The sequence below is a fragment of the Epinephelus fuscoguttatus genome, linkage group LG14 (assembly GCF_011397635.1).
Source record: "Epinephelus fuscoguttatus linkage group LG14, E.fuscoguttatus.final_Chr_v1".
Classification (NCBI taxonomy): Eukaryota; Metazoa; Chordata; class Actinopteri; order Perciformes; family Serranidae; genus Epinephelus; species Epinephelus fuscoguttatus.
The window spans coordinates 4,751,578-4,779,197 of NC_064765.1; the positions used below are offsets into that span (position 1 = coordinate 4,751,578).

At 43.5% G+C, this 27,620-nt stretch overlaps 1 protein-coding gene across 1 annotated transcript in view; it reads right to left on the reverse strand.

Moving 5' to 3' along the window:
• Positions 1–27,620, reverse strand: part of mdga2a (MAM domain containing glycosylphosphatidylinositol anchor 2a) — a 145,313-nt gene that overhangs the window by 34,710 nt on the left and 82,983 nt on the right. Inside the window, 3 exon segments of the mRNA XM_049596371.1 lie at positions 9,211–9,534; positions 13,090–13,419; positions 26,222–26,494. Coding sequence (XP_049452328.1) covers positions 9,211–9,534; positions 13,090–13,419; positions 26,222–26,494 — 927 coding nt within the window.

Here is a 27,620-nt window from a genome sequence, read left to right on the forward strand (position 1 = left end):
TGTGGAAAGTCCATGACCAAACGTCGATATGTGACGAGGTCATAGTGAGAATGTGTTGAAATGTAAGGTATCCGTCATTTGCAGAAACGCAAAATAACACTTCCTTCTGGTCACTGTGAGATATGAGAGATTATAAAACCTTCTGAGACATTACTGTGGGCTTAAGAGGAAAAATACTGTTCTCACCATGAGAGAGAAAATTAGTTTAAACTGATTTAAACTGATCTGTTCTTTATAAAATAAATGTGCACATGATGAATACACACACACACACACACACACATACACACAGAGAGGTCACAGACATAAAGGTCTGCGGTTCATCTCGACCCCGCAGTTATGTTTCCAGGACCTTCCTCCTGTGAGGGATTCAGTCCAGGAACATCTAAAGGTCAGCTCAACCCCTCTGCTCGGCAGCAACCTTCAGCCGAGCTCTCCAATTGGACAACAGAGACCTGCTGACCCTGCCGCTTAATTCCCACAATGCACTGCTGAGACTGGTGTTCCAGCTGGTTAATGAGCTCTTTTCTACCGTCTTTATGTTGATAACTCTGGTGTGGAAGTTTTTGTCTGGGTGCAGTCTGAAGAGCAGCGGCAGTGGCTCTGCAAGGACGCCTTCACATTCAAATTAAAGTTTAATTCAGATAAATTATCCCAATCACAGCAGATTCAACAGCAGCTGCTCTGAAACGACGCTTCACTCTCCACTTCAACTTCACTCAATACAATAACCTGTTACCAACTTCCTGTCTGCTGACGGTCCTCTGAGGGAACTTCAAGAGGTCCTCAGAAAAAAAGACTATACTGGTTTTGGATGTTTAATGACAGCATTTTTCAAATCAATGCTACACGTTATAACATTCATATTATGAATATAAATTCTACAATATTTAACTAAACAACAGATATATAAAATGTTTTTATTCTTCTGTCTGTCGTCTTTTTGAATGAATCTTCTCAGTCAGAAAACTGTCCTTTAACACTGCTGAACCACGTTTCTCAGTCTGTGGGGACGGTTACACTCACGTCTTTACACATCACTAATGTCCCCGTAATGCTTTAGAAAAACAACCTCAGAGGGATTTTATACAACAACAACAACAACAACAGTCCAGATAGTCTGCTAACTCCTGTATTAAGCAGGATTTATACTTGTGCGTCGGCAGTATGCCAAGTCTATGCCGTTGTGAGCATTTGTATTTGTGCGGTGGTGTGTCTGTGTCACTCTGCAGTTACACCTCCAAAACACTAGTCGGTGGTGGGGTTTCTGTGAAGTGCTGTAAAGTTTAGTTGATTCAAAACACACATTAAACACACACAAAACATGGCTTAATAGAGACAGTTTCAAACACAAGTACACAAATCAGCTTCACTATAACTCGCAGCATTCACAGACAAACACTTGTCTTTATCTGGACACATTTTCCCCATAAATACAACATGCTAACGTTATTAGCACAAGCCTATGGCATTTTACATTGTATAAATTAGCCTTGTGGCTAGCGGACTTTTCTTCTACTCATATGAAGCCAGGGGCAACAGCAACATTTAACAAAGGTAAATTCAGCTCCATCACAGCTCACAAGGTTCACAGCCAACACAACTGTCTTATGCTAAACATGTTTTCCAAATAAATACAACATGCTAACGTTATTAGCACAAGCCTATGGCATTTTACATTGTATAAATTAGCCTCGTGGCTAGCGGACTTTTCTTCTACTCATATGAAGCCAGGGACAACTGCGACATTTAACAAAGGTAACATTACAAAATTCAGCTCCATTACAACTCACAAGGTTCACTGACAAAACAACTGTCTTATACTAAACATGTTTTCCAAACAAATACAACGTGCAAACGTAATTAGCGGCAGCCTATGGCATTTGACATTGTATAAATTAGCCTAGCAACCATCAAAGATTTCCTCTGCTCATATAAAGCCAGGATAAATCACACACAGGACTTAAAATGCTGTTTTTGTGGAGGCTTTATTGTCTTCACAATTTATTGTTTCTTATCTGTGAAATTAAAGTAAATAAAAGCTTTGTCTCAGTTTCAGCTCAGTTTGCCTTTTTATTTTTCTGTGTGTTCACCACTAAAAGGAAAACTTTTCAGTCAGTAAACAGTCCACAAGGTACTAAACAACATTGTAGATATGGTATCTAGGACTGCAGCATCACTGACGTCCCTATAATCCATGTTAATCAGTTTGCCCATTTATTTTTCTCTTTTCTTGACTGTCTCCATTCAAGTAAACTTTCCAATCAATAGATGATCTGCTCGTTTCTAAAAACCACTATAACACTGCCAATTGTTTGTCTGGTATTACAGATATGGTATCTAGGACTGCAACATCTTTGGTGTCCCTATAATCCTTGTGGGAATGAAATGTGGGACTTTACACAACAGCTACCTAACAGTCATTTTCTTTTTATTCTAATGTCTGTTCTCTACTCTGAGGAAAGCTTTCAGTCAGATGGCCTGGTAACCTCTGTATAAACTCCATAACACACTGTTTTTTAAAATGATCTTTAGGGGACCATATCGCTCACACCTTGGCACATTACTGATGTCCCCGTAATCCCTGTGGAAAAACAACTACAGTCCTCATTTTGTCATCTATATTCCTCTGTCTGTTTTCTCCTTGAAGAAAAGTTTCCCTCAGTAAACAGTCCCTCAACTCTGCTGAACATTTATCTTTAGGTTAGAGACCGTAACACTCACACCTCAACAAATCAGGTAGGTAGGAAAAACACCCTCAGGGGGATTTTACACAACAACTACAGGCATGAACTTTTCTTTAGATTCCTCTCTTTGTTCAGTATTTTGGAGAAAGATTTTCTGTCACTGCTAAACATTCTTCCTAGTGAGGTACTGTGAGGACTGCAACATCACTGATGTCCCCGTAATCCCAGTAGGAAAACAGCCTTGTGGGATTTTATACAACAGCTACTGTACAGTCTTCTATTATTTTCTAATGTCTGTTCTCGACTCTAAAGAAACATTTTCAGTCAGCAAATGACCCCGTAACTTCTGTATCAACGGATGTCTAAAAGCTTCTTCTTGTTTGATTGTGGGGACCTCAACACATCACTGATGTCCCCATAAACCATGTTAATACACAACTCCAGCGGATTTTATACAACTGTCATCATCAGTTTGTATTTTTATTTGTCTTTCTGTTTACTACTTTAATAAAAACTTTTTAGGCAGTAGAAAGTCCTGTACCATCTGTATAAAAGGTTTCACAATCTGCAAAATATTTTGCACAGGATTGTGAGGACACACAACTGATGTCCCTGTAGTGCAGTAGACAGACAACCCTGAGATATTTCATACAACAGATTCAGTCCAGACAGTCTGTAACTTTGAATGCTGTAACATTTAGCTAAACGTTTCTTTGGGGAGCATAACACTCACATCTCAACACATCACTGACGTCCCTGTAAACCATGTTAATAAACTAGCTCATCAGGATTTAATGTAACAGCTAATGTCAGTGTTTTCATTTTCTATTCTTCTGTCTTTTCCAGTTGTATCCATTATCCAGGTCCCTTACCATCCCCCATCAGTTAAAATGTAGGCTAACTGTCCTTCCTGAATATTAATAATAATCATTATTTTGTGTTATTTCATTTAAAAACATAATGTAATGCCAAATAACAGATTAAACTGAAGTTGGAATAACATCATCGTCAGTTTATCAGAGAGTAAAAAAGCCAAGTGATCAGAATTATATTTATGAGTATTGAAGAAATGATAATTTGGCACCAGTGCTAAATAAGAAGCATTTTTAGGAATTGTTCCAACAATTAAACAGAGCGGCCTACAAAAGAATAACTCTGAGGCTACTGGAATAAAATCAAAATGATATATAGGTTGTTTAAACATAAGAAGTGGGAGGTGTGGGGGTTCCTCTCATGGGAAATTTTGAGCATCAAACGCTTCATTTCCTGCATTCTGGTGAATTTTCACCAATTTAAGGTGGAAATATATCTGTATACCTTGTACATTTATTATTATTTTACAATGTCATATATTATTTTATTATTTTTCTTCCGAACAAGCTCATTTGTAATTCTTTTTTTTTTTGTTATTGATTTATATGATTATGATAACACACGCATACAACATGTTACGAAAAGCAAATTAGCACATATTATATCTTGGGTTTTTTTTTCCCAGGACACCAAATGTGTCGGGCCGGCAATGCTGTGATCCATGTCAGTAAACTACCTACAGTTCTTTTCTTTGTTCTGTCTGTTCACTACATTAAAGCCTTTCAGCCTTTAAATGATCTGGTAACTTCTATGTGAATGCTATGATTGTGTTTTGTGGGGACAGTAACATCTCGACACATCACAGACGTCCCTGCAATCCATGTTAAAAAGCGACCTTGGGAGGATTTTACACAACAGCTACAGGCGTCTGTTTTGTTCCTCTGTCTGTTCACCACTTTGAAGGGACTTGTTGGTAACTTGTTGTGTAAAACCTCAGAGGAGGATGTTCGTCAGAGGGATTGTGGGGACGTCACCTCTGCACATCACTGTCGTCCCCATAATCCAGTAAAAAAAACCAACAGACTGTGAGGGATTATTGTCAAAGTAAAACCCTAAAAAAACTACCAACAGCTCATTTCAAATGTTGCTCATAAGCGTTTATCTTGGAGGCTCATGTGGAGCTGATTAGCATATTTATAAAAAGTCATTAAAAATGGAGCTGGACATTGTTAATGTGCGATAACACAGAGAAATGACTGCATGTTGTGTTTATGTGCTTCATGTTTTTACAGCTCCAACATGCTGCTGTGTCGGTTCCTGTTCATGTTGAACTTGTGCAGGTTTTCAGTTGGCAGCTTCTCCAGAGGATCAGTGAGGTTTCTTCGCTTAAACACAGTTGGAAGTTAAATCGGCGTCGTGTGTGACTTGAATGTTGTTTCACTTATTTCAAAGTAATCCACCTGTAATCTGGCCTCACTTTAATCTGCTTAGTGTTGTTGCACAGTGAAAACATCAAAACACACTGCAGGAAGTTTAGAAAGAGAGAATTTAAAAAAGAGATGCTCCTTTTTACAGCAGCGACAAATCCCTGCAGTCAAAGTCCTGCTTTCAAAGTGTTTCCTCACTGAGAAGTAAACATTTAAGATGTTCTGTAACCCAAGTACTAACACTAGTAAGTAGTTGTATGGTGTCTGTTAAACCCTGTTGTGACAACAAAAATTTAACCTAACATGAATTCACTGTTGCTGCAATCAGAACAGAAGTACAGAGAGTTGCTGAGTTGAGATGATACACCATCTCATCGTGGTGACTTGGTGTGAACCGGCAGGTTTTTATAACGTTGCAGAACGGCACATTGCAAGTAGCTGCCTGTTTCAACTCATCTCGTCACGAATCTTTGGTCTGAATTGGGCTTCGTGTAGCTGGCCGCTCTGTTCCTGTGTCGCGTAGTATGATTACAGCATAAGACTGTTGTCATGGTGACGGTAAGATGAACAAACCACGTGGCTGATCTCAGACCAGGTGCACTGATTACAAGTATACTGTGGTTGGAGAGATCTCCAAACATCCTGACCTCAACAGGTCGGTCGCATGGTCGCTTCTCCTGAACTTGTGCAGTGCCGCTCAAGGCCACCTCTGAACGGCATATAGTTGTGATCCACAGCAGGAACAGGACATCACCTCACATTCCCATCATCACACCAGTCCTTATTCACCTCTCTCTACTTCTCTCACCAGAGTCCTCTACTCTGTCAGATCGGCATTTAGTAAAAGAGTCACCTGGTTCAACGGGAACTGCCCATTGGTTCGACAGCCCATTGTTCCGACCATATTAAACTCATTGTTCCGAAGTCCGTTCTGAAATCATCATGATGCCCTGTGGTTAAGGTCTGCACAAAAACCACTTGGTTAGGGTCAGGAAAAGATCATGGTGTGGGTTAAAATGAAAAAGAAAGTGACAAACACATAAGCCGTGAGCCTGCTCTGCCTCAAGCCGGTCGCGGCGCATCATACGGCCGCCGTGAGCCGTTCAGCACCGCAGACAGTCGGACTGATGGGGATGTCGAACCAATGGGCTGCCGAACCAATGACATGGACCCGGTTGAACGGCGCTGTCCAGGATCTAGCCATGTTTTGGTGAATCAAAGGACATTACAGTTTATATTTGAAAAACTCAACCTGGCTAGCTAGCAGCTGGCTCGAGCAGTGGTTCCCAACTGGTCCAGCCTCAGGGTACAGACCTCTCCTTAGTCATTAATTCAAGGTCCACACAGTTTAACATATTCAGCGTCATACTTGCATTTGACGATGTCGTGGAGCTACTTCACTGTTCCGTTAGTCATTCACTCTACAACAAGAAACAGCACTTCAGCATGAAAACTCTGGGCCGGAAATTCACTGTACTTAAAAACAAAGTGTTTTTTACAATCTTGACACATTTGCGAGTCACTTGCTGTCGAGTCAGAATGGCTCTGCAACCCATTTTTGGACCAGGACCCACCAGCTGGGAACCACTGAGCTAGAATACATATAGCTAGACTGGTGAGCTGATTTCCTCATCTCCTTGAGTGACTTGCAGCCACATGCCAACGCCATCCAAAGCCAACCACAAAAAGCACCACCAACACTTGTAAAACAGCTATAGTAACACAAAGTTAGTGGAGCTGACAGAGAGGCGACTGGAAACATCTGCATCTACACAATTCAAGACCTCTCTTGTCAGACTTTCAATGGGAAGTTATTCTGTTATAAAATGTTTGTTTTAATGAAATCACCCTCTGTGCTGTTTTAATATTTTAATCTCATGTCTGTTTCATCTGATTTTCTTTCGTAGAGGACAAAACAGTTTGAAAGTGAATTCTAAAGATATTTTAATAATTTAATGAGCGTGTATTTATGTGTTTGGTTGTTTTCAGGTGTGTCTCAGCAGATGCAGAGCTCAAACTGTTCGGCTGAAGATTTCTGCAGAGAATCAGAACGAGTCGAGCTGCAGAGGAGATTCACTCTGACATGACAGCCTTTTAGTGCAGCAGGAAGCCACGAGCTGAGTGTGTGTGTGTGTGTGTAGCTTCCTGTCACATCCTCTGATGGAATTTTGTGCGACACAGTACCCTGAAGGTTAGACGGAGCGTGACTGGAAGGTCGTGGATTCGATCCCCGCCCGCGGACAGACGGATGGACAGACGGTGTGCGTCTGTCAGCCGCTGCCCACGTGCCCTCGAGCGGAGGCGTCGAACTCTCTACCTGCTGAGCTGTTGGTGTCTCTTTCCGCTGAAACGGTGTTTTTATTGAGCAGATGTGCTGCTGTCTGCTCTGATGGATGTGATGCACTTTGATTGGACGATGTGACATCTCCTCTGCAGCGCTCGGGAGCCGACGTCACAAAGCATTCTGGGTATTTTAGAGGCTAAAGCGCAGTCGCCTGCTGGTGTTTGTTTACATCTGCAGCAGATGGTGCATTTGGTTTCAGCCGGAAAAAGACTTTTGACAGAAAAATGACAAACGGAGGACGTCGGTAAGACAGAGACACGTCGTCAAACTGAACCAATTAAAGATGAATAATTCAGTTTCTTTATGGCACCGTCTGGTTCTGTTTTTATTCCTTTTTTTTCACAAAGTTGTTAGGAAGTTGCCACAGTGAGCATCAGAGGGAGAAGTACTGAGATGTTTTACTTAAGTGAAAGTACCACAGTGTAGAAATAAGTAAAAATCCTGCAATTAGACTCCACCTCAGGAAAAGAACACAAGTATCAACAGCAGAAGTGGTTGAGCTACTGGTTGAGCCGAGTGGTTCCTTTTAGAGAGTTGTATTATTTTATATATATATATATATATATATATATATATATATACACACATATATATCATATTACATTGCTTTAACAGGTTAAAGTGTTACTGCTAAGCTGAAACCACTGGCGCCACAGTGGCACATCAAGTGCTGCACCAAGCACGCACTGGACAAGTCGTCGTCAGCTCGTCAACAGACGACCACGCAAAGTTATCACTACTTTTAGTGAAAGATCTGTATTTCTTCTACTTCTGCATTAACTTAAAATCATGTGTGAACAGCCACTAATTAAAGTTGATTTCCCACCTGAAGAGCCGAACTCCAAAGCTGTGAATCACCAGGAAGCATCTTTTTGGCCACTGACTTAATAATGACGGGATTGTGGGTCGTTTAGTCCAACAACTTTCATGTGGGAGTCTGCTTTTGCTTCCCATGTGAATGTAAAGCCAAACCCTGTTCTTTTTTTCCTAAACCCAACCACGTGCGTGTGTAGTTGAAGGAAGAAAATGGCATTTTACAGTGCTGTACTGACGTAGTGCTTTTATTTTGAAACAGACTGTATGTAAACTGTACATTTCCTGTGAAAACAGAAGTGTATTTTGCACCCAGGGCACCTTAACATCTCAGCGTTGAAAAGTCCACAACCCAACGTCGATATGTGACAAGGTCTGAGAGGGGGAGCCTTGGGACAATGAGTGATAAGTTTGTGAATGGACTGTGGCAGAGTAGGCGTGTATGTGTGGCCTGACAGGCTGTTACAGAGTAGATGCACGCTTCATCCTGTGCGGTGATAAGGTTGGCGGGTGTAGATCGGCAGAAAGAAAATAGTTCCTACATGAAACTGCTCACAACGAGGTCTGTGGATTATCTTGAGTAACTGGGTCATGGTTTCTGGAAAGAGACATTGCTGTTGAGTTTGTCAAATGTATTTGAGCACCACAAGTTGAGCGTCATCTAGTTTCATTATACTGGAGAGAAGGCAGACATCTCTACGGCCGATATCTCCAACACTCTGCAACTCACAAAAACAACCTAGACTGATAAATAGCACTACAGGTAAGAGGAAAAAATATGTATTTTTGATTTTGGGGTGAACTGTCCCTTTAAACTGAATAAAATGTTTTCAGTCAGCAGAGATTCTTATGTTCCGCCTGAAGCCTTTCATCTCCCACAATCACATTATTTAATATTTAATTCATTAAGCCTCATCAATGCAACTAATTGGACTGGATGTTTTACACACACACACACACACACACACACACACACACACACACACACACGTACGACCTGATTAATGTCATTTCCTGGAGTTGCATGTATGAACAACAGGGTCAATTACTGATATGGGTCAGCTGATTAAACCCACTCTGCTTGTGTGTAGTTGTGCATGTGTGTGTGTTTTTGCGTGTTACTCACACTGCACCACCAGCTGTATCAGAGCCTCTCTGGGTTTCACGTTGAAGCCGTTGTACTGGCTCGTCCGGCAGCAGTACGTCCCGCTCATCTCTCTCGTCACGTTGGTGATCCTCAGGACGCCATCGTAGCTCTCCGTCTGCTCTGAACCGTCCGGCATCAGAATCACCGCCGCCACCGCTGCGGCCGCTGCCCCGGGCTCCTCCACCCGGGACCACAGGATGATGGGCTTGGGTTTCCCTGAGACCAGACACTGCAGGTCCACGGTGTCGCCCTCCTGAGCGATGAGGTGAGAACGCCCTCTGGGGACGGTCAGCTCTGGAGGAACTGCAGACAGACAAACAACGTGTTTTTAATTTCAATCTTTAGGCATGTGACAGTAACTTTCTCCCAACCCAGAGGGAGCAGCATTTTCCAGCAGTGAACCATGGCCTCAGATTTGGAGGTGCTGACTCTCATCCCAACTGCGTCACCCTCGGCTGCAACCGCACGCATACTGAAGGTCACGGTGTGATGAAGCCAACAGAACCACATCATCTGCAAAGAGCAGGTTCTGAGGTCCCCAAACTGGATCCCTTCCTCCCCTCGACTGTGCCTCAAAATCCTGTCCATGAATATCACAAACAGAATCAGAGACAAGGAACAACCCTAACAGAGGCCAACACCCACTGAGAACGTCACACAGGGACTGGATGTAGCAGCGAGCCCGGTACCCCGTATTCCTGCAGGACCCCCAAGAAAAGGAGTTCAAGTATCTTGGGGTCTGAGATGGACAGGCAGTTTGGCGATGTCAGCAGTGATGTGTGCGCTGTGCCGCACTGTCGTGGTGAAGAGGGAGCTGAGCTGGAAGGCAAAGCATTTGATTCACTGGTCCATCTACGTCCCAACCCTCACCTATGGTCATGAGCTCTGGGTAGTGACCGAAAGAATGAGATTGTGGATACAAGCGGCCAAAATGAGTTTCCTCCGTGGGGTGTCTGGGCTCAGCCTTAGAGATAGGGGGAGGAGCTACTCCTCTTTGTGTCCGAATGGGTTAGATGAGTTGGTTCAGGATCCTCCTGGGCGCATCCCGTCAGAATTTCTTGACACATCTCACTGGTAGGAGGCCTCGGGGCAGACCCAGAACACATTGGAGAGATTATTTATTTCATTTGGTCTAGGAACGCCTCGAGATCCCCCAGGAGGAGCTGGAAAGCATTGCTGGGCAGAGGGACGTCTGGAGTTCTTTGCTCAGTCTGCTTCCCCGCGACCTGGCCCCAGATGAATGGATGGACAGATGTGTGACAGCCCTTTCTGAGCATGAATCTGGTGGGTGAAGTCAGGTCATCAGGGAGATAACCTCACCTGATCTGCTCGTCTCTGCTCAGCAGAAGACACCGACAGAGTCTGACTTTTTGTCTTTTGCTGTCAGAACACAATCTTTATTAAAGATATTCAACTAAACAACAAACACACATGTTCAGTCAGGCAGAGTGGGCTCCTTTGTAACTGGAGAGAACTGTAGGTCCAGGGCAGCTGCACTCTTGCTTGTTCCCCTGACCCCCGCACATCTGGCGCCCATGGGAAGACATCCTGAAATAAAAACGATAAGCCTGAAGGGACGGCTATGAGGCTTCTAGATGATTCTATCTATGGGTCAGGGCTGGGATTTTAGTTTGGTTTATTTAGTCAGGTAGTTTGTTTTGAGCTCAGAGGCGTCAAGAAGCTCCTTTACAAGACTTTCTTTTTTGTGCTGTTACAACAAAACCGGCGACTCTACCAATTTATTTCTTCCAACAGTGTTGGTTAATGCATCAACATCCTGTACTTGCTAAAATCATATCCAAATATTTTTGACTTTACAGTTAATTGACTCTTGTTAGTGTGTATTTGAATTCATCTAAGGGTGCTTTCACACCTGCCCTGTTTGGGTTGCAAGTGTACTCTTCTTCAACGTTTGCTTTACTTCCTGGATTTTTCCCACATGGAAATTCTGACCAATCAAGAGCAGCTTTCTCACACAAGGCATTTGATCTGGTCCTCTTGTAAATGCTGCCGTGAAATTTTTCCATTTTTTGATGAAAAATGAAAATTTTTATATCCACTTGTGTCTTTATTATACAGATTTTTTTTTAATGTCAAGAGAGATTTAACTTATCATTATCTGTCTTTCACTAAATGTGTTTTACATGTTGTGTCTGATTCATTTCACAGACTTAACATTAAACATTTAACATACTGTATTAACAGTTTATGCCTTTTATATTAAGAAGTCTGAATTAGTGTTAACTTCATTAAACAGTAAGTAATGATTTTGTTATTAAAGAAACTGTGACATTCTAATTAAATTAAGTTTCAGTTTCAAGGCTTAACTTTTTCTCAGGATATAATATGAAAAATAAATATCAAGTAATATTTTGTTTTGTCTCCAGAGAGAGACGGAGAGCTTCATCACCAACACAACAAGCGACTGAAAGTGACTGAGAATATAAAATAAATATTAAATACAAAGCGATGATGGGGACGTGATGCTGAGTAAAGAAATAAAATAGCAGATGTTTGTGGAGTTTGTCCTTCATTTAAAAACATACTGAGAGCTGCTGTTTGGGGGAGACGGGGGAGGAGGAGGAGGAGGAGGAGGAGGAGGAGGAGGAGGAGTGAGGCTGCTGGACTGTTTTAGCATTTATTTTCCTTATGGGAATGCAGCAGCAATCCGAGCGCGACCTTCTGTTTTAACACGAAACATCCGTCAGCCGGCGTCACACAGTTCAGACTGCAGCCACGCTTCCATTTAAAAACTCCATCCTCATCCTCCCCCTCTCCTCCTCCTCCCCTCCCTCCCTCCATCCTCCTCTCCTCCTCTCAGGCTCTCTGAATGTTTCTTCCTGCCTGCCAAGGTCACAAACAAACAGGAAGTCAGCCGCCGCCAGCAGACGCTCGCCTGCATGACGTCCGTCTGAAGGAAAACTTCTGCTTCTTTTCTCTCTGCTCAGACTGAACACAGAGGTTTGTTACACGGTTCTGAGGCTGCAGAAATAAAAACACAAAGAAGAAGAAGAGCTGCACTTCCTGCTGAGACTTCTTTGTTTTTCAGGAGGTTTTTTATTCCTTCACTGATGAAGCTGTCAGGACCTTTACTGTGAGAAACTGTGAATGTGTGAACCCTGTGTCGCAGCTTTGATCTGAATTACTGACAAAAGACAATAAAGACCGCTCGTGTCTCACAGCTGTACAGACCACAGTTTACCTGGAGCTCAATGCTGATGTCGACAAGAAGTTCTGATACCATGTTTTTTCTGCTTCAGTGATGGTCTTTTTTTTTGTTCTTTGTATTTCCTAAAATAGCCTCATATTATGTGCTTGAATCCTGCACTGTTTTAAATCTGTGTTTCTACATGTAGCAGAGGGTCCCTGCTCTGTCTCTCTCTCAGCTCAGAGGTCCTTGGCCTGAAGGACGTTAACAACCTCTGATCTAGAACATCAGAAAGCATCTACAGCGTCTGTCTTTGATGTCATCGTGTTGTACACTCGTGATGATGTCACTACGTTACACCACCTGCAGTGCAAAACTGTGCAAACACACTCAGTAGCATCAGAGGAATGGACGGTAAATGCGTCTGCAGTCTCAAAAACGAAATAATGCACATAGTTTAAAGAACTTCTGTAGTGTTTAAAATATTTTGTTCACGTCTCCATTTAGAAATCTTCTGAATCAATATGTTTTATTTGTTTATTTTTGTTAGTCAGAGCTGACTGTATTATTTCAGCTGATGTTTAGTAGCTGTAATTTATTTTACCTGCTGATTGTTTTAAAATAAACCTGAAACATGTTTTAAATTTCTGACGGTCTCCTGCTTCATGTCCTCGTCTCCTACATGTCTTTTTCTTCCCAGCGTGACTCACCTGTGGTGGATGAGATGTTGACATCAATGCTGATCTCGGGGGTTCCTCCGTTCCTCAGCGACGCCACACAGGTGTAGGTGCCGAAGTCGGTGAACTTGAGGTCGATGATGTCGAGGTTGGTGGTCCCTGGCGTGACGTCGGTGTCTGTGTGGGTGATGACCATCCGCTCAGAACTCCTCAGCGGCCGGCCGTTCTTCAGCCAACTGAACTGCAGCTCCTCGGGCGGCGTGGCCTCCACCTGGCAGCTGATCTTCACCTCCCGGCCGATTTGGATGTTGTCGTCGTTGTGGTACGGGTCGGGCGTGATCCAGAAACGACCTTTACGAAGACCTGCAGGAGAGAGACGGACACAAGGAGACGAACTTTAGTTCAACAGAAAGATTGATCAGTTTGTGTTTAAGCTAATGCTGAAAAAGCACAGCAGTCCAACGACAAAACATCACACAGGTTCAGGTCAGGCAGGCCGTTCCTGCCAATCACCCCTTTTCAGGTCTCTCCTTTGTTGCCGACATGAGCATTGAAATCCCCTAGAACAATTATAGAGTCCCCAGCTGGCATCCCTTCCAGGACACCACCCACAGACTCTAAGAAGGCCGGGTACATCAAACCGCCGTTCGGTGTGTACGCACAAACGACAGTAAGAGACCTTCTCTTAGCGACTTGCAGTCGCATCGAGGCGACCTTCTCGTTCTCTAGGGAGAACCCCAACACGGTGGAGCTCAGCCGGGAGCTTGTGAGTATCCCTCCACCCAACCAGCACCTTTCACTCTGGGCAACTCCAGAACAAGCGAGAGTCCAGCCCATCACCAGGAGTTTGGTTCCAAGCCAATGCTGTGCATGGAGGTGAGCCCAACTTCATCTAGTTGGTACTGCTCCACCTCGCACACCAGCTTCGGCTCCTTCTCCAGCTCAGTGGCCTAGTGGTAGAGTGTCCGCCCTGAGACTGGGAGGTTGTGGGTTTGATCCCCGGCTGGGTCATACCAAAGATTATAAAAACGGGACCCACTGCCTCCCTGCTTGGCACTCAGCACCAGGGGTTGGAATTAGGGGGTTAGATCACCACATGATTCCTGAGCGCGGCACTGCTGCTCACCGTTCCCTCAGAGAACAAATTTCACACACTCAGGTGTGTGACAATCAGTGGGACTTTAACTTCTCTGCCAGAGAGGTGACGTTCCACATCCCTAGAGCCAGTCTGTGACGCCAGGGCCCCGTCCCTGACTGCTGCCCGTCACACCATGCACCGGACCCTGAATTCCTGTCCTGCAGGTGGTGGGCTCACAGGGCGACTGCTCCATGTTATTAATTCTGGCTGAGCCTGACTGAGCCCCATGTCCTTAGGCACAGCCACCAGACACTTGTCTGGCCTCAGGACTTGAGGTCCGGGCAGGCTCAGCCCAAATAAGCCCACATTGCCTTGGGAGACCTACCAGGGGCTATTAGCCCGGGACAACACAGCTCCCAGGATCACCGTGACATGTGAACCCTTCAACCACATTAAGGTGATTCTCGGAGGAATGTTCATGTGCTGAGTTCTTGCTGCAAAATCTCAGTAAAATGTTCCATTATTGTTGTGCACGTCACCATGTCATACAGAGTCCAGTGACAACTAACTAACACACAGTGAAGCATCCCGTCCAGGAACAAAATATGAACATTGTTGTTTTTTTGGTCCTCATCTTTATAACGTCAGTGTGAGAAGCATTTGGTAAACTATTTTTTAAACAATTGTTTTGACACACACCATGTCTTTTAAGACTTTCTGAGGGATTGATTTAAGACATTTTAACACCAATTAAGGCCTTAATATAAAAATATATTAATTCAATGCCTTTTAAGACTTTTTAAGGATCTGTGGAGTCCCTGTGAACCTGGTTGCTATCGTGTTACTGGCCATAATAAGCTCTGTAGCAGATGGGCAGCGAATTGACATCTTTAAAAAAAGTATCAGACTTCGTAACATGATTCTGGTTAAGTATTAAGCTTTCAACTAGTTTGACATTTAATAGAAACAAATGCTGCTTTCAGTCTCCTAAATAATTCCAGGATCGGACTGACATTTATAAAGAGGGCGTCCGACTCAGTGACTAATCAGAGATTATTTCCCAAAGTTCAGCTGGACACATTTGGTATCTTTGGCATCAAAGGTTGTGACTTTAAACAAACGTCACACAAACACCATAAGTTTGAAACTGATGTTTTATAAATGAGTTGCTCCAGGGTCAAAGGTCAAGCTGCTGAGTGACACTATCACAGGTTATTGTTCCTGAACATGTGTTGTTGTCTGTTTCCATCATAGCTGAGTGTGTCAGCAGAGTTTTGTCTCCCCTCACATTTTAAATGATTACAATGACCCTTCCTGCTGTGGAGAAACTAATCCGTCCAAATGGGGCTTAATTATCACTGAAGCCATTTGTTCGGTTTAATCCACAGCCACGAGCTGCGACTGCTGCCACTCCTCTTCCTCCTCTTCTCAGTTAACCTCCTGGTTTCCAGCTCAGTGGGAGGTTGCCTGACAGGATTCATTACATCTCCTCACAGCCAATCAGGTGGCAGTAACAGCTGATATAGCTTTATGATAAAATGCTCAGTACAGCTGTTTTGACTTTGTTGAAACTGGTAATTAAATCATTTGTGTGTCAGTGAATCCATCTGTCTGATCGTCACCATGGTTCATAGAAACACATCTTATCTACTGTTCAGGTCATCATGAAGTTTGATATTCCTGCTCATGATGTTTTCTCTAGAGTTAACATCAGAACACACATTTTTAACTCCATTTCTACCAGGAGGTGTGTTCAGACTGAACGCAACATGAGTACAGCCATGCTAGCATTTAGGTTAGCATGCTAGCATGATAGCATCAGCTACTCAGTGATGAACACGGAGTCCAGCTGAGGCTGTTGTGAATGTCCTGAGCTCTGCAGGTGTTTGGACTCATTAAAACGTTGACCCGATGATGGCGCTAGATGAAAAGTCAGACGATCACCAAACTTATCACAGTTCACAATGAGGTGAACATTGATGATGAACCGTATTTCATCACAATCCATACTATTCATTCATTTTCTGTAACAGTTTATCCTGTTATGGGTCGCGGGTGCTGGAGCCTATCCCAGCTGACACTGGGTGAGAGGCAGGGTACACCCTGGACAGGTCACCAGACTATCACAGGGCTGACACATAGAGACAGACAACCATTCATACTCACATTCACACCTACGGACAATTTAGAGTCACCAATTAACCTGCATGTCTTTGGACTGTGGGAGGAAGCTGGAGCACCTGGAGGAAACCCACACTGACACGGGGAGAACTCCCCACGATGGGTTCGAACCAGGAACCCTCTTGATGTGAGGCGACAATGCCAACCACTTGGCTTGGGGGAAAGTATCAAGTACTTCAAGTCAAAAGGCTCAAGTCCAAGTAGAATCATGAGTCATTGGTGCTAAAATCAAAGTCAAGTTGCACCTTCAGCACCTCCAAGCCCGAGTCTGCCCCAAGCGTTCAAGTATCTCAGGGTCTTGGTCATAAGTGAGGTAAAATGGAGCGTAAGATGGAGAGGTGGGTTGGCACGCGCTGTGCTGGACTGTCGTGGTGAAGAGGGAGCTGAGCTGGAAGGCAAAGTTTTCGATTTACTGGTCCATTTACGTCCCAATCGTAATCGCAGGAGACTGCAGAAACAAGTGGCAGAAATGAGTTTCCTCTGAGCTCAGACATCCGGAAGGAGCTCGGAGTAGAGCTGCTGCTCCTTCACGTTGAAAGGGGTCAGTTGAGGTGGTTCAACATCTGATCAGGATCCTCCTGGGCGCCTCCTGTTAGAGGTGTTCTGAGCACGTCCCTCTGGTAGGAGGCCCCGAGGCAGACCCAGAACACACTGGAGGGATCTCATCTGGCCTGGGAACACCTCGGGGTCCTCCAGGAGGAGTTGGAATGTGTTGCTGGGGAGAGGGACGTCTGGAGGACTTTGCTCAGCCTGCTGCTTCCAAGAGCCCGCACAAATAAAATTTTTAAATTTTCTTTCATTTGTCAAGTCAAGTCGTCAAATTAGTGACTCGAGTCCGCACCTCTGGCATTTAGGTGTTTCTGCTGAACCAAACTCAAAGTGAACTGTGACTCCTGTGTACAGTTACAATCCTGCAGGAAACACAAACAGTGAAACGTGACGCCATCAGCATCTCCTCCTCCTCCTCCTCCTCCTCCTCCTGTCAGTCCCTGTTCTGAACTCTCTGCAGTCTTCAGTGGACGACTGCAAACAGACCAGAAGGTTGTAGTTCAAATCCCAGATCTGTGTGTGTGTGTGTGTGTGTGTGTGTGTGTGTGTGTGTGTGTGTGTGTGTGTGTGTGTGTTGGGGGTATGTGTATATAAATAGCTCAAGTTCGTGAGGCGAGCAGCTGATTGTCCTTGTTCATTAAGATTAAAGCAAGAACGCCTCGGAACAAAACCCTGTGTGTGTGTGTGTGTGTGTGTGTGTGTGTGTGTGTGTGTGTGTGAGAAAGAGAGAGTGAGTCTGTGTGTGAGTGTGTGAGTTAGAGAGGAAGAGGGGGAGTGTGTGTGTTTCACTGCGTCAGTAAAAGGTCTGTTGCATAACTAGAGGTGGATGCAGTTGCTCACACATGAAAGTCACTGCGCGTGCACACACACACACGCACATGCACACACACACACACACACACACACACACACACACACACACACACACACACACACACTCTGGCCTGGCTCCAGTACACAGGAGTACTCTAGCAGAAACGCTGATGAAGACCCTGAGTGTGGCTGAAAGCTCCAGAAAAGTGAACTACATTACCCATAAGACCTTTCTCTGCACAGACCCTTACGTCTCATCTTTAAAGACACATCATCACCTCCTCCTCTCCCCTTCCTTCATTAACCCCTAAATTTATCACCTTACGCTTCACCTCCTCTTCATCTCCACTTCTGTCATCACCTCTTCTTTTAACACTCTTACTGCTCCTCCTGATATTGATCATCTTTCAACACCTCCTCCTCCCCCTTTACTGCCTCATCCACTTTGATTCCTCCCTTTTCTTTCATCTCCTCTTCTCCACCTTCATTGTCATCCTCTGGTTCCCCCTTCATCACCTCCTGGTCCCCTTTGATTCCTTCCTTTCTTTCATCACCTCCTCCTCTCCATTGCCATCATCATCATCTTTTCCTTCCCCTTCATCACCTCCTCACCCTTCTGATTCCTCCATTCTCTTTTATCACCTCCTTGTTTCCTTTTATCACCCTTTCTTCCTTCTAACTCTTCATCACCTCCCCTGTCTCACTCCTACTGCTCCTCCTGATAGTGATTGTCTTTCATCACCTCCTACTCCTCTCTCTTCACCTCCTTATACCCTTTCTTTCCTCCCTTTTTTTAATCACCTCCTCATCTCAACCTGTCGTCAGTCCCTCTTCTCTCTCACGTTTAATCACCTCCTCCTTTATCACTCTCCCCCTCCTGATATTGATCATCTTTCATCACCTCATTCTTATCCTTCTTTACCTCCTCATCCCCTCCCTTTTCTTTCACCTCCTTCTCTCCAACTCCTTCACCATCTTCTCTTCCTCCTTACTCCCCATCACCTTCTCTTCCTTTATACACTCCGGAAAAAAATCATCACCCTACTTTTAATCACCTCCTACTCCTCCCTCTTCACCTCTTTACCTCTTTATCTCCCTTTTCTCTCATCACCTCCTTCTCTCCACCTGTCATCATTTTCTCTGCTTTCTCACCCTTCCTCACCTTCTCCTCATCCCACTTCACCTCCTCATTCCCTTTGATGTCTCTCTTCTTCCATCACCTCCTTCTGTCCACCTCTGTCATCATCTTCTCTTCCTCCTCCTTTTGCCACTCTCCACTCCTCCTCTTCCTTCATACACTCCTAAAAAAAATCATCACCATACCTGTGTTCACCTCTTACTCCTCCCTCATTGCCTCCTCATTCCCTTTGATGTCTCTCTTCTTCCATCACCTCCTTCTCTCCACCTCTGTCATCATCTTCTTTGCCTTCACACCCTTTATCACCTCCTCCTCTTCCTCCTCCTGTCTTACTTTATCCCTTCATTCCTCTTTCTCGTCCTTTGATTTTTCCATTTCTCTTTCTCCTCCTCCTCCCTCCAGCAGCCCTCCTCCTCTCCTCTTCTTTTCGACCCCTCGTGACACAGACGCCTCCCTCCCTGTCCTTTATAATAACAGATGTACCCTCTCCACACACACACACACACACACACACACACACACACACACACACACTGGGTCCATTAGCAGCAGTGCGTGTCAGACTGGGAGGACTGGCTGCCTCGTAGAGAGACCACTAACTAACATGACTGAGAGAGAGAAAGAGAGGTGCATGATGGGAGTTAAATAACAAAGAAGGACACACACACACACACACACACACACACACACACACACACACACACACACACAGAGGTGAGTCATGCTGGTGAATAAAACACTGTCGGACAGACGAAGGAAACACTCACACAAGAGATGTCATGACACACCATCATTAAAGGGATAGTTCAACATTCTGGGAAATCCTCCGTCCTTCTCTCTGACAGTGAGACGTTCAGACCGATCTCAGTCACATGTCAGTGTGTGAGTGTGTCGGACAGAGCTGGATGTGTGTGTAGCCTCAGGCTGTTCTCACAAATTCTACTTATGTTTTCCTACAAAAAGCAATACACCCAAATTCCTACGGATAGGTCACAAAAAAATGAAGTTTTAGAAGGACTTTACTCTGGAGTCGCGTGTTCAGATCCGTGTTAACCTTGAGTCATTTTAAGGAACATTTCTTTTCCTAAACCTGACCTCCTTAACCTTATGTTAGTTACGTAACTGCACATCAAGGACGTAATGTTATTTGGGATATCATACAAACAGCTTATGGGAATATGTTGTTAGCCTAGCTTAGCCAACACATTGTCACCACAAACTCGTCAAATACTGATGATTGGCCTGTGGCCCTCTGTATCTGAAAGGACTATGATTACACCAGAGCTGAGCCTGGTCTCACTCCGAAGTTGTCGAAATCAGAAACCAATGAAAAAACTGTTATAGTTTAGCGGTGCCCGGCGACGTCAGGGGGAAATGCAGCAGGACAAGGACGAAAGTTATGGCAGCAAAATGAGTCCAACAAACACTAGTCCCTTTTACACTGCCAGATTTTCCGCGAATGTAGGGCTGTTTTGCTGGCAAGCTGCGAGCATTTAGACACACAGAGCCGGATTGGTGAGTTGATCTGAGGTGCCCAATATTCCACCTCGTAGGGTAGACATATTGGCGGAACCCTTTTAGTTTAAACAGACCAACGCGGCCTTCTGCAAGGGAAGGGGCTGTTGAAGAATTGTGGGAGAAGCTGTTGATGACGCGCCGCGTGCCATCCACTGGCGGTGGATAAACAGGAAACAGCTGATAGCAGGAATTAGCGAGCAGCTAGTAACAAGAGGGAAACGCAAACCTGACAGACACTGTAAAGATGAGCAACTGGGGAGACAAGGAATTGCGAGGCCATTAACCGTCAGATGACGGGAACGGTGAAGAACGGGCCGGCTTACGAGAGAATTGCCGAAGGACTGACCAGCCGCGGCTTCCCTCCCACGTCACTGTTTACGTCACAAGCCAAACTACACGTTTTGTTACTTGCTCACGCCCCCCATTGCCCCGAAAAAGGCGCATTCTGTATAAACAAAAGTAGGTAGGTGGCATTTTGCTGCACTCCCTGATTTTGTTTTTATACCGCCAATGCTGAAAAAAGACTGATTGGGCTTTCCTGCAAATTTGCACAATTCCTGTTTAAAAAGGTCTACTGACTTTCACCCGAGAGAGCAGTGTTCACGTCCCATAAGATTCTTCAGCCAAACCTTGTTCTTTTCTCTGAAATCCAACCATGTTTTGTTGTTGAAGAAAAAAAAACAATTTGCAATGTTGTACTGATGTAGTGCTTTTATTTTGAAAGAGACTGTATGCAAACTGTACATTTCCTGTGAAAACAGAAGTGTATTTTGAAAGAAGACAATGCATGTAACAGGCTGAAGTTGACATGGCATCCCAGAATGTCATCAACCAACACACCCAGGGTACCTTGGACGTCATATCTGGACGTGGAAAGTCCATGACCAAACGTCGATGTGTGAAGAGTGAGAATGTGTTGATTGGTGGAGTGGAAAGATGGCTAATATTACTGGGCTAAAAATAGTAAGTCTCTCATTCCAAAGATGTTTAACATTAGTAATGATATGTTGTACATGACATCATCAACCCTACAGTGTCCTGTCACTTTCACGATACGTCATGATTAAGTCAATATTATTGTGATTTTAAATATATAACGATTTATTACCTTTTTTCAACCATAAATTATGTCCTCAAACGAAAACTTTGTCAACATCTGTTCAGACTGTTGCAGTTGCTCGTGATAGTTTCTTATTTTTCTTAGTTTTTACCAACTTAGTTTTCTTCGTACTTTTTTTATCTGACAAATTATTGAGCTGCGCCTCTGAACATACAACTACAGAGAGTTCTGGTTTGCTTTTTCACAGTGGAATTGAAACTTTCTTATTTCATAACTTCCCCTTGGGGATCAATAAAGTATTTTTGATTCTGAAAAGAAGCAGAATATAATAAAGAGACAGACTGAATGACCGATTTTACATTACTGACAGATGGAAGTATAGATATTGTACAGTTTAACAATACTGATGTTGCACCTGAGTGATTGATTGTAAGCAGTAAAAAATAAAAGCAAGATCATTTGTATTTGTAATATCAGTAACTTAATAACACTTTAGTGTCAGTGCGCTCAGTGCAACGCAGCAATTTTGTTAAACTAGAGATAATGTGCAGATTTTCTTTGGTTGAATACAGCCCTATTTAATTCAGTGTGTAACAGCGGCTCATCATCTATATAGATTATGTGTTTTAAGGTTATTTATTTGTGTCATGCAGTCATCGTATCTTAAAAATGAGATGAAAGAATGGAAGAACTGAGTGAATAAACACAGTTAAACATATTGTTTGTGTGTTTAGAATATACAGAATATAGCAAAGTACAGTGTTGATAGACTCGAGCAGTGACTTGATCGTATTATGATAATTTTCCATCCTGAGAGAATCTTGTTCAAAGAATAACAGGCTGTCAACGTGTGTGACATGACACCTTTCTGTCTTCCTGCTGTTGTTTCGACGAACAGGAACAGAAACCAAATGTTATCTCTCAGTGCGCTCTGCTGATTTTCCTCTCGTCCTCTCAGACTCGGAGCATGACGCGTCATCAAAACTCCGCAAAGTGCTGATGATGTTCAGGACGCTTCTTCATGACGCTGCAGGAAACGACGACACACCGCAGAGAGGAGTAAAGACTGAAATAATCTGAGAGCTTAACGTCTCTGCACAGACACAGATAAACGCTGTGTTTGTTGTGGATGTGTCGGATCTATTCCGGTGTATTCTGCAGCAGCTTGTACCTTCAGAACTACAAGTAAAGACCTGAATGTGCCTTTGTACCTGCAGCAACTAAAGCCGAGGACTCACCTGAAGCACTGTTAGAACCCCACAGACAGAAACACAAAGGAAAGACGACAGAGAGAAAACACCTTTCAACAGGTAGACGACCGTCAGAGCTACAAATAAATCCCAGAGGACCTTAACTCTCACCAAAAATAACAGAAATCAAGTGCAGCACACATCTGCTTCACATCATTGAAGCATCATACAGACAAAGAGGCAGTGAAGCTGCAGCAGTCGGAGTGAGAACGTGATGAAACTGCTGTTTTTCTGAAGAGTTGAAGCGTGTCAACACTCCAAATAAGTGTTGTATCATGACAAGTCGAGGCAGCGCCAGAGTGCTGGTTACTCGTGTTGCCCCTGAAGGGTTCAGTAAGCTTCAAATGAAAAAGATTGAACAATGTCTGCAGTGTCTGAATGTGCACACGAGACAGAAAGAAAAGCCTGCTGTCACAGAGAGGGGGAGACACCATCTGCTCTACTAAAACAGCCAACAATTAGTCAATGAATCAGTTAGTCAAATAGCAGAAAATCAATCAGTAATCCTTTTGGTATTTTTTGCGAGTATCAGAATGTTGAACGTGAAGAGGCAAACAGGAAATGGGGCGAGAGTCAAGGGTATGACATGCAACAAAGGTTATTGACTGCAATAAATGCGGCGATGTTATACGGCATGAGCTGTAAACATTCGGCTACCAAGGAGCTCCAATCAGAAATTAGGGCAGACACCCAAGATTAGAGTCACAAATTCAGTATCCGGCCAAATGTCTCCCCTTCTGTTCCTGAGATATACTGAACACTGAATAATGACCAGAAAAGTGTTTTATGCAGAATATTGTGATGTCACAGTGAAGTTGACCTTTGACCTTTTGGATGTGGAAATGTCGTCACTTCATTATTTTATTCTGTTAGACATTTGTGTGAAGTTTTATCGTAATTATTATGTTTTGTATTATTATGTTTTGTGAGGTCACAGTGACCTTTGAACTTTGACCTTCTATCACCAAATTCTAATCAGTTTATTTTTCAGTCCAAGTGGACGTTTGTGTCAAATTTAAAAATCCCATACAGTTTTTTTGAGATATTGCGTTTACAAAACTGAGATGGATGAGGTCACATTGACCTTAATCTTTGACCTTTGATGACAAAATTGAAATCGGTGACTCAACGTGGATGTTTGTGCCAAATTTGAAGAAATTCCCTCAAGGTGTTCTTTAGATATCGCATTCCCAAGAATGAGACAGACAAGGTCACAGTGACCCTTGACAAGCAGATCTAATCAGTTCTTCATTGAGACAGAGTGAACATCTGTTCTTGAGATAACGCATTCACAAGAATGGGACGGACGGACAACCCAAAAAAACATAATGGTTTCAGCCCTGGCTGTTGCCAGCGTGGAGGCAAAATGCTCACAGGTTTCATGTCCTCAGATGTGAGGAGTGGTGGTTTTTCTTTGTCATACATGGCAGTAAATAGAATGGGTACACTTCAGAAACTTGATGTTCTCTATCACTCTGCGACCCGTTTTGCTACAAACGCCCCTTTCAAAACACACCACTGCACTCTATATTCCTCTGTCAACTGGCCGTCACACACCCGCCATACTATTCGCTGGTTAATGTTTATCTACAAAACTCTTCTTGGTCTGTCACCCCCCCTACCTGTGTCAGTTGCTGCAAACTACAACTGCTGTTTACAACACCCGTTCTGCTCACCATGTTCTGTTGAAAGTACCCAAAACAAATACTGCACTTGGTCTGTCATCTTTCCAATCTGCCGCAGCCAGAGACCGGAACGATCTCCAAAAAACACTGAAAATGGACAAATTTATCCCCAAGTCAGCTTTTAAGAACTCTATTACGGACATTTTTACTGACACATGCAACTGTTTCCTGACACACTAGATGCCCTCACCCCTGTTTGTCAGCTGTTAATATTTGGTGTCATATGTGTCATATGTTGCCCATCTTTAATATGTTGTGATTGTGTGTGTTGTAAATGTTTGTGTTGTTGTTGTTTTAACTGTTGTTTGTTTTTTTGTTTTTATTTTTCTTAACTTTTGATATTCCTTTTTAGCCCTCCATCCCCCTTCCCTCAAGAGGCTCTGCATTTGCCAGGCCGCCATTGTAAATAAGAAATTGTTCTTAATGACTTGCCTGGTTAAATAAAGGTTAAATAAATAAATAAATAAAAGAATATTGTTGGGTTTTGGATTGTTGGGTGTAAGAAAACAAAAGCAAGTTAGAGGCAAAGGCTTCCTTTGCCTCCAGTCATTGGGCACGTCCTGGACCCCTGGGCACATGTAGGTGCTGAGGGTGCTGCAGCACCCCCTATTGACATGAGGTGGAACAACACATTCTGTAAATACTTGGCTATTTTATCATAACTCATGGACATTTGTTTTTGATTATAAACAGCATATGATAAAGTGCCTGTCAGAGGCTATATGAAAACAGATGTTAATAGCATGCAAAACTAATTGATTCCTCTGATCTGACATGATAACGTCATTTCATCACAGTGCCAGGGTCAGGGTTCGCTCATGGGGCAGCTAAACTTGGGAAGATATTTGTGAAAGCAGGAGTTAATCAATAGCGTGGACAGGCTGAGAAAGACCAACAGTTTCCCAGGATAGTTTGGAAACTGCTTTTTAAATTGAATATAATTAATGATAAAATATCTTGGACATGGGCTTCCACTGTGGGGGCATATCCATCAGGATGGTGTTGTACAGCAGCTGCTGATGGACCGAATGACGATCAGACGTGTTATGAGTGGCTTCAGCAAACAGACAACTGGATGTCCGACACCATTCAAAGTAAATACAGTTTTGGCACATGGAGTCCAGAGAGAAAATGTGTCTGAGCCAAGAGCGCTTTGGACTAATACAGGGGTGTCCAAATTGTTTTGAAAAGGGGCCCGATTAGATAATGTGAGAATACCTGAGGGCCAGCTGCCTCCCGCATTATATGGGTTATTGAAAAAAATACATACAATGGACAAATTTTTAGTGAAAAAGTATTCAACTTTCCACAACTCCTGAATCACAGGGGCCCTTGTTATTGATTTGATGCTTCTTTACTGTGACCATGTCTGCTACCTAACAGGAACACCTGGTGTTAGGTATTAATAAGGGCGGTTTAAAATTGGTCTGAGGGCCATAATTGTCCCCTGAGCTGGACTTTGGACATGACTGGACTAATAGAACCACTGATGTAGGTATGATTGAGCAGTTTTCCTGCAGCATCTTAAACCAGTCACCAGAATAAATGTTCTAATTGTAGATTTCTGCAAAACACGGATATGTAGCATTTGTACCTTATTAAGTAGTGGATATGTTGAAACTTTGGGTTCACAACACCGTGATGAAGGTGTGGTTAGGTTTAGGCACAAAAACCACTTGGTTATGGTTTGGAACAGATCACGTCTCACTAAAAACACTCAGTTTAGAGGCACACTGCCGCTTGAATTAGAGTGAAAATTGTCTGTGCTTGTATTACTACATTGTGGGGACAAGTGTAAACACACCACTTTATGAGGACTCACCACCCATATGGGGACACACAGCAGGTCACCATTAAATAACATTTTTTCAAGTTTAAATGTTGATGTCGTACCTCTGACCAGTATGGTGGTGGATTTCTTGGCGGGGTTCCCCACGTTGTTGGATGCCACGCAGCTGTAGGCGCCACCGTCATCTACAGTGACAGCGGGGACGGTCAGCGTGCCGGCGTTGACGACACTTCTCTTCGGGAGCTCCTCCCCTCCTGGCCTCATCCACATCAGGGAGGGAGGAGGATCTCCGCCCGAAGCCACGCACACCAGAGTGATTGTCTCCCCCGGGTTCACCACCAGGGGGTCGTCCAGGAGGAGCTTAATGGCAGGAGGAGCTGCAGGGGAGGATGAAGGAGGTCACTTTTATTGTGTTAATCGACTTCACACGTTCTCGATTCGTAATTCTTCTGTCATTGCATTTTCATTCTGTCCTGTGTTTATATTTTACTGTTTATAATCATGTGTGAGTTTTATTTTTATATAACAACCATCAAAATTGTTGATTTAATGATAATTTAAAGATTTTATGTGCACTTTTAAAATATATTGAGCTTAAAAGTTTTTGCATTTCAAACAGCCACAATGATTTATGGAACCAGTCTATTTCATAAATTCATCATTCTTAAAGTTATTCTAAATCTAGGGCTGCCCCACGACTAAGAATTTTCCTAGTTGACCAACAGTCCTCATCAGGGTCCATCAGTCAACTAGTCTCCTGCATGTTTCTGATATGAATGTAATGATTAAATGATATATTTTGGTGGTTTGAGTTGAAGGTGTGAGAAAGAATAGTATCAGTAACATTGTTAACACTGTGCTACATTACAGAGAAATACAAACCGTACTAATGAACCTTCATTAATATAGGCCTATATTTTATCTCCAAGTGCACGTCACACACTGAGCGAGCCGCCTGTTAATGACGCTGTGGGCTAATGGGCATGTAGCTACTTCCATGTTTCAGATGATACGTCATGTTTGTAGTCGACCAATGAAGATGAGTTTACATATCACCTTGGGTTCGTCCTTCACCTTCTCAAAATGATCCCACACTGGAGATTAACCTGACTCCTGTCTGACTGCTGAGCGTGGACACTTCCTGTGTCTGTCCTTTCAGATTAAAGTCACACATGGTCCAGTCATATAGGTTTCGATTTATTTTGACAAGGTGCAGCTCCTGATAGAGCTTCACCTTTCTTTTTGTTTTAGTTTTTTTCTGCGAGTAAGCGACCGATGAAATCTTGCAGACTAATGACCTTTCTGATGGACTAATGTTTGGTTGACTATTAGGGGCCCTAAAAAACTCACAAAATGAGTGATTTATTATGTTCCTCTCTCTTGAAACCCAAAGTACAGTGTTGACAATTATTCTTATCTGAGTTTTCTGGGGCGGCACGGTGGTGTGGTGGTTAGCACTGTCGCCTCACAGAGTTTGCATGTTCTCCCCGTGTCAGCGTGGGT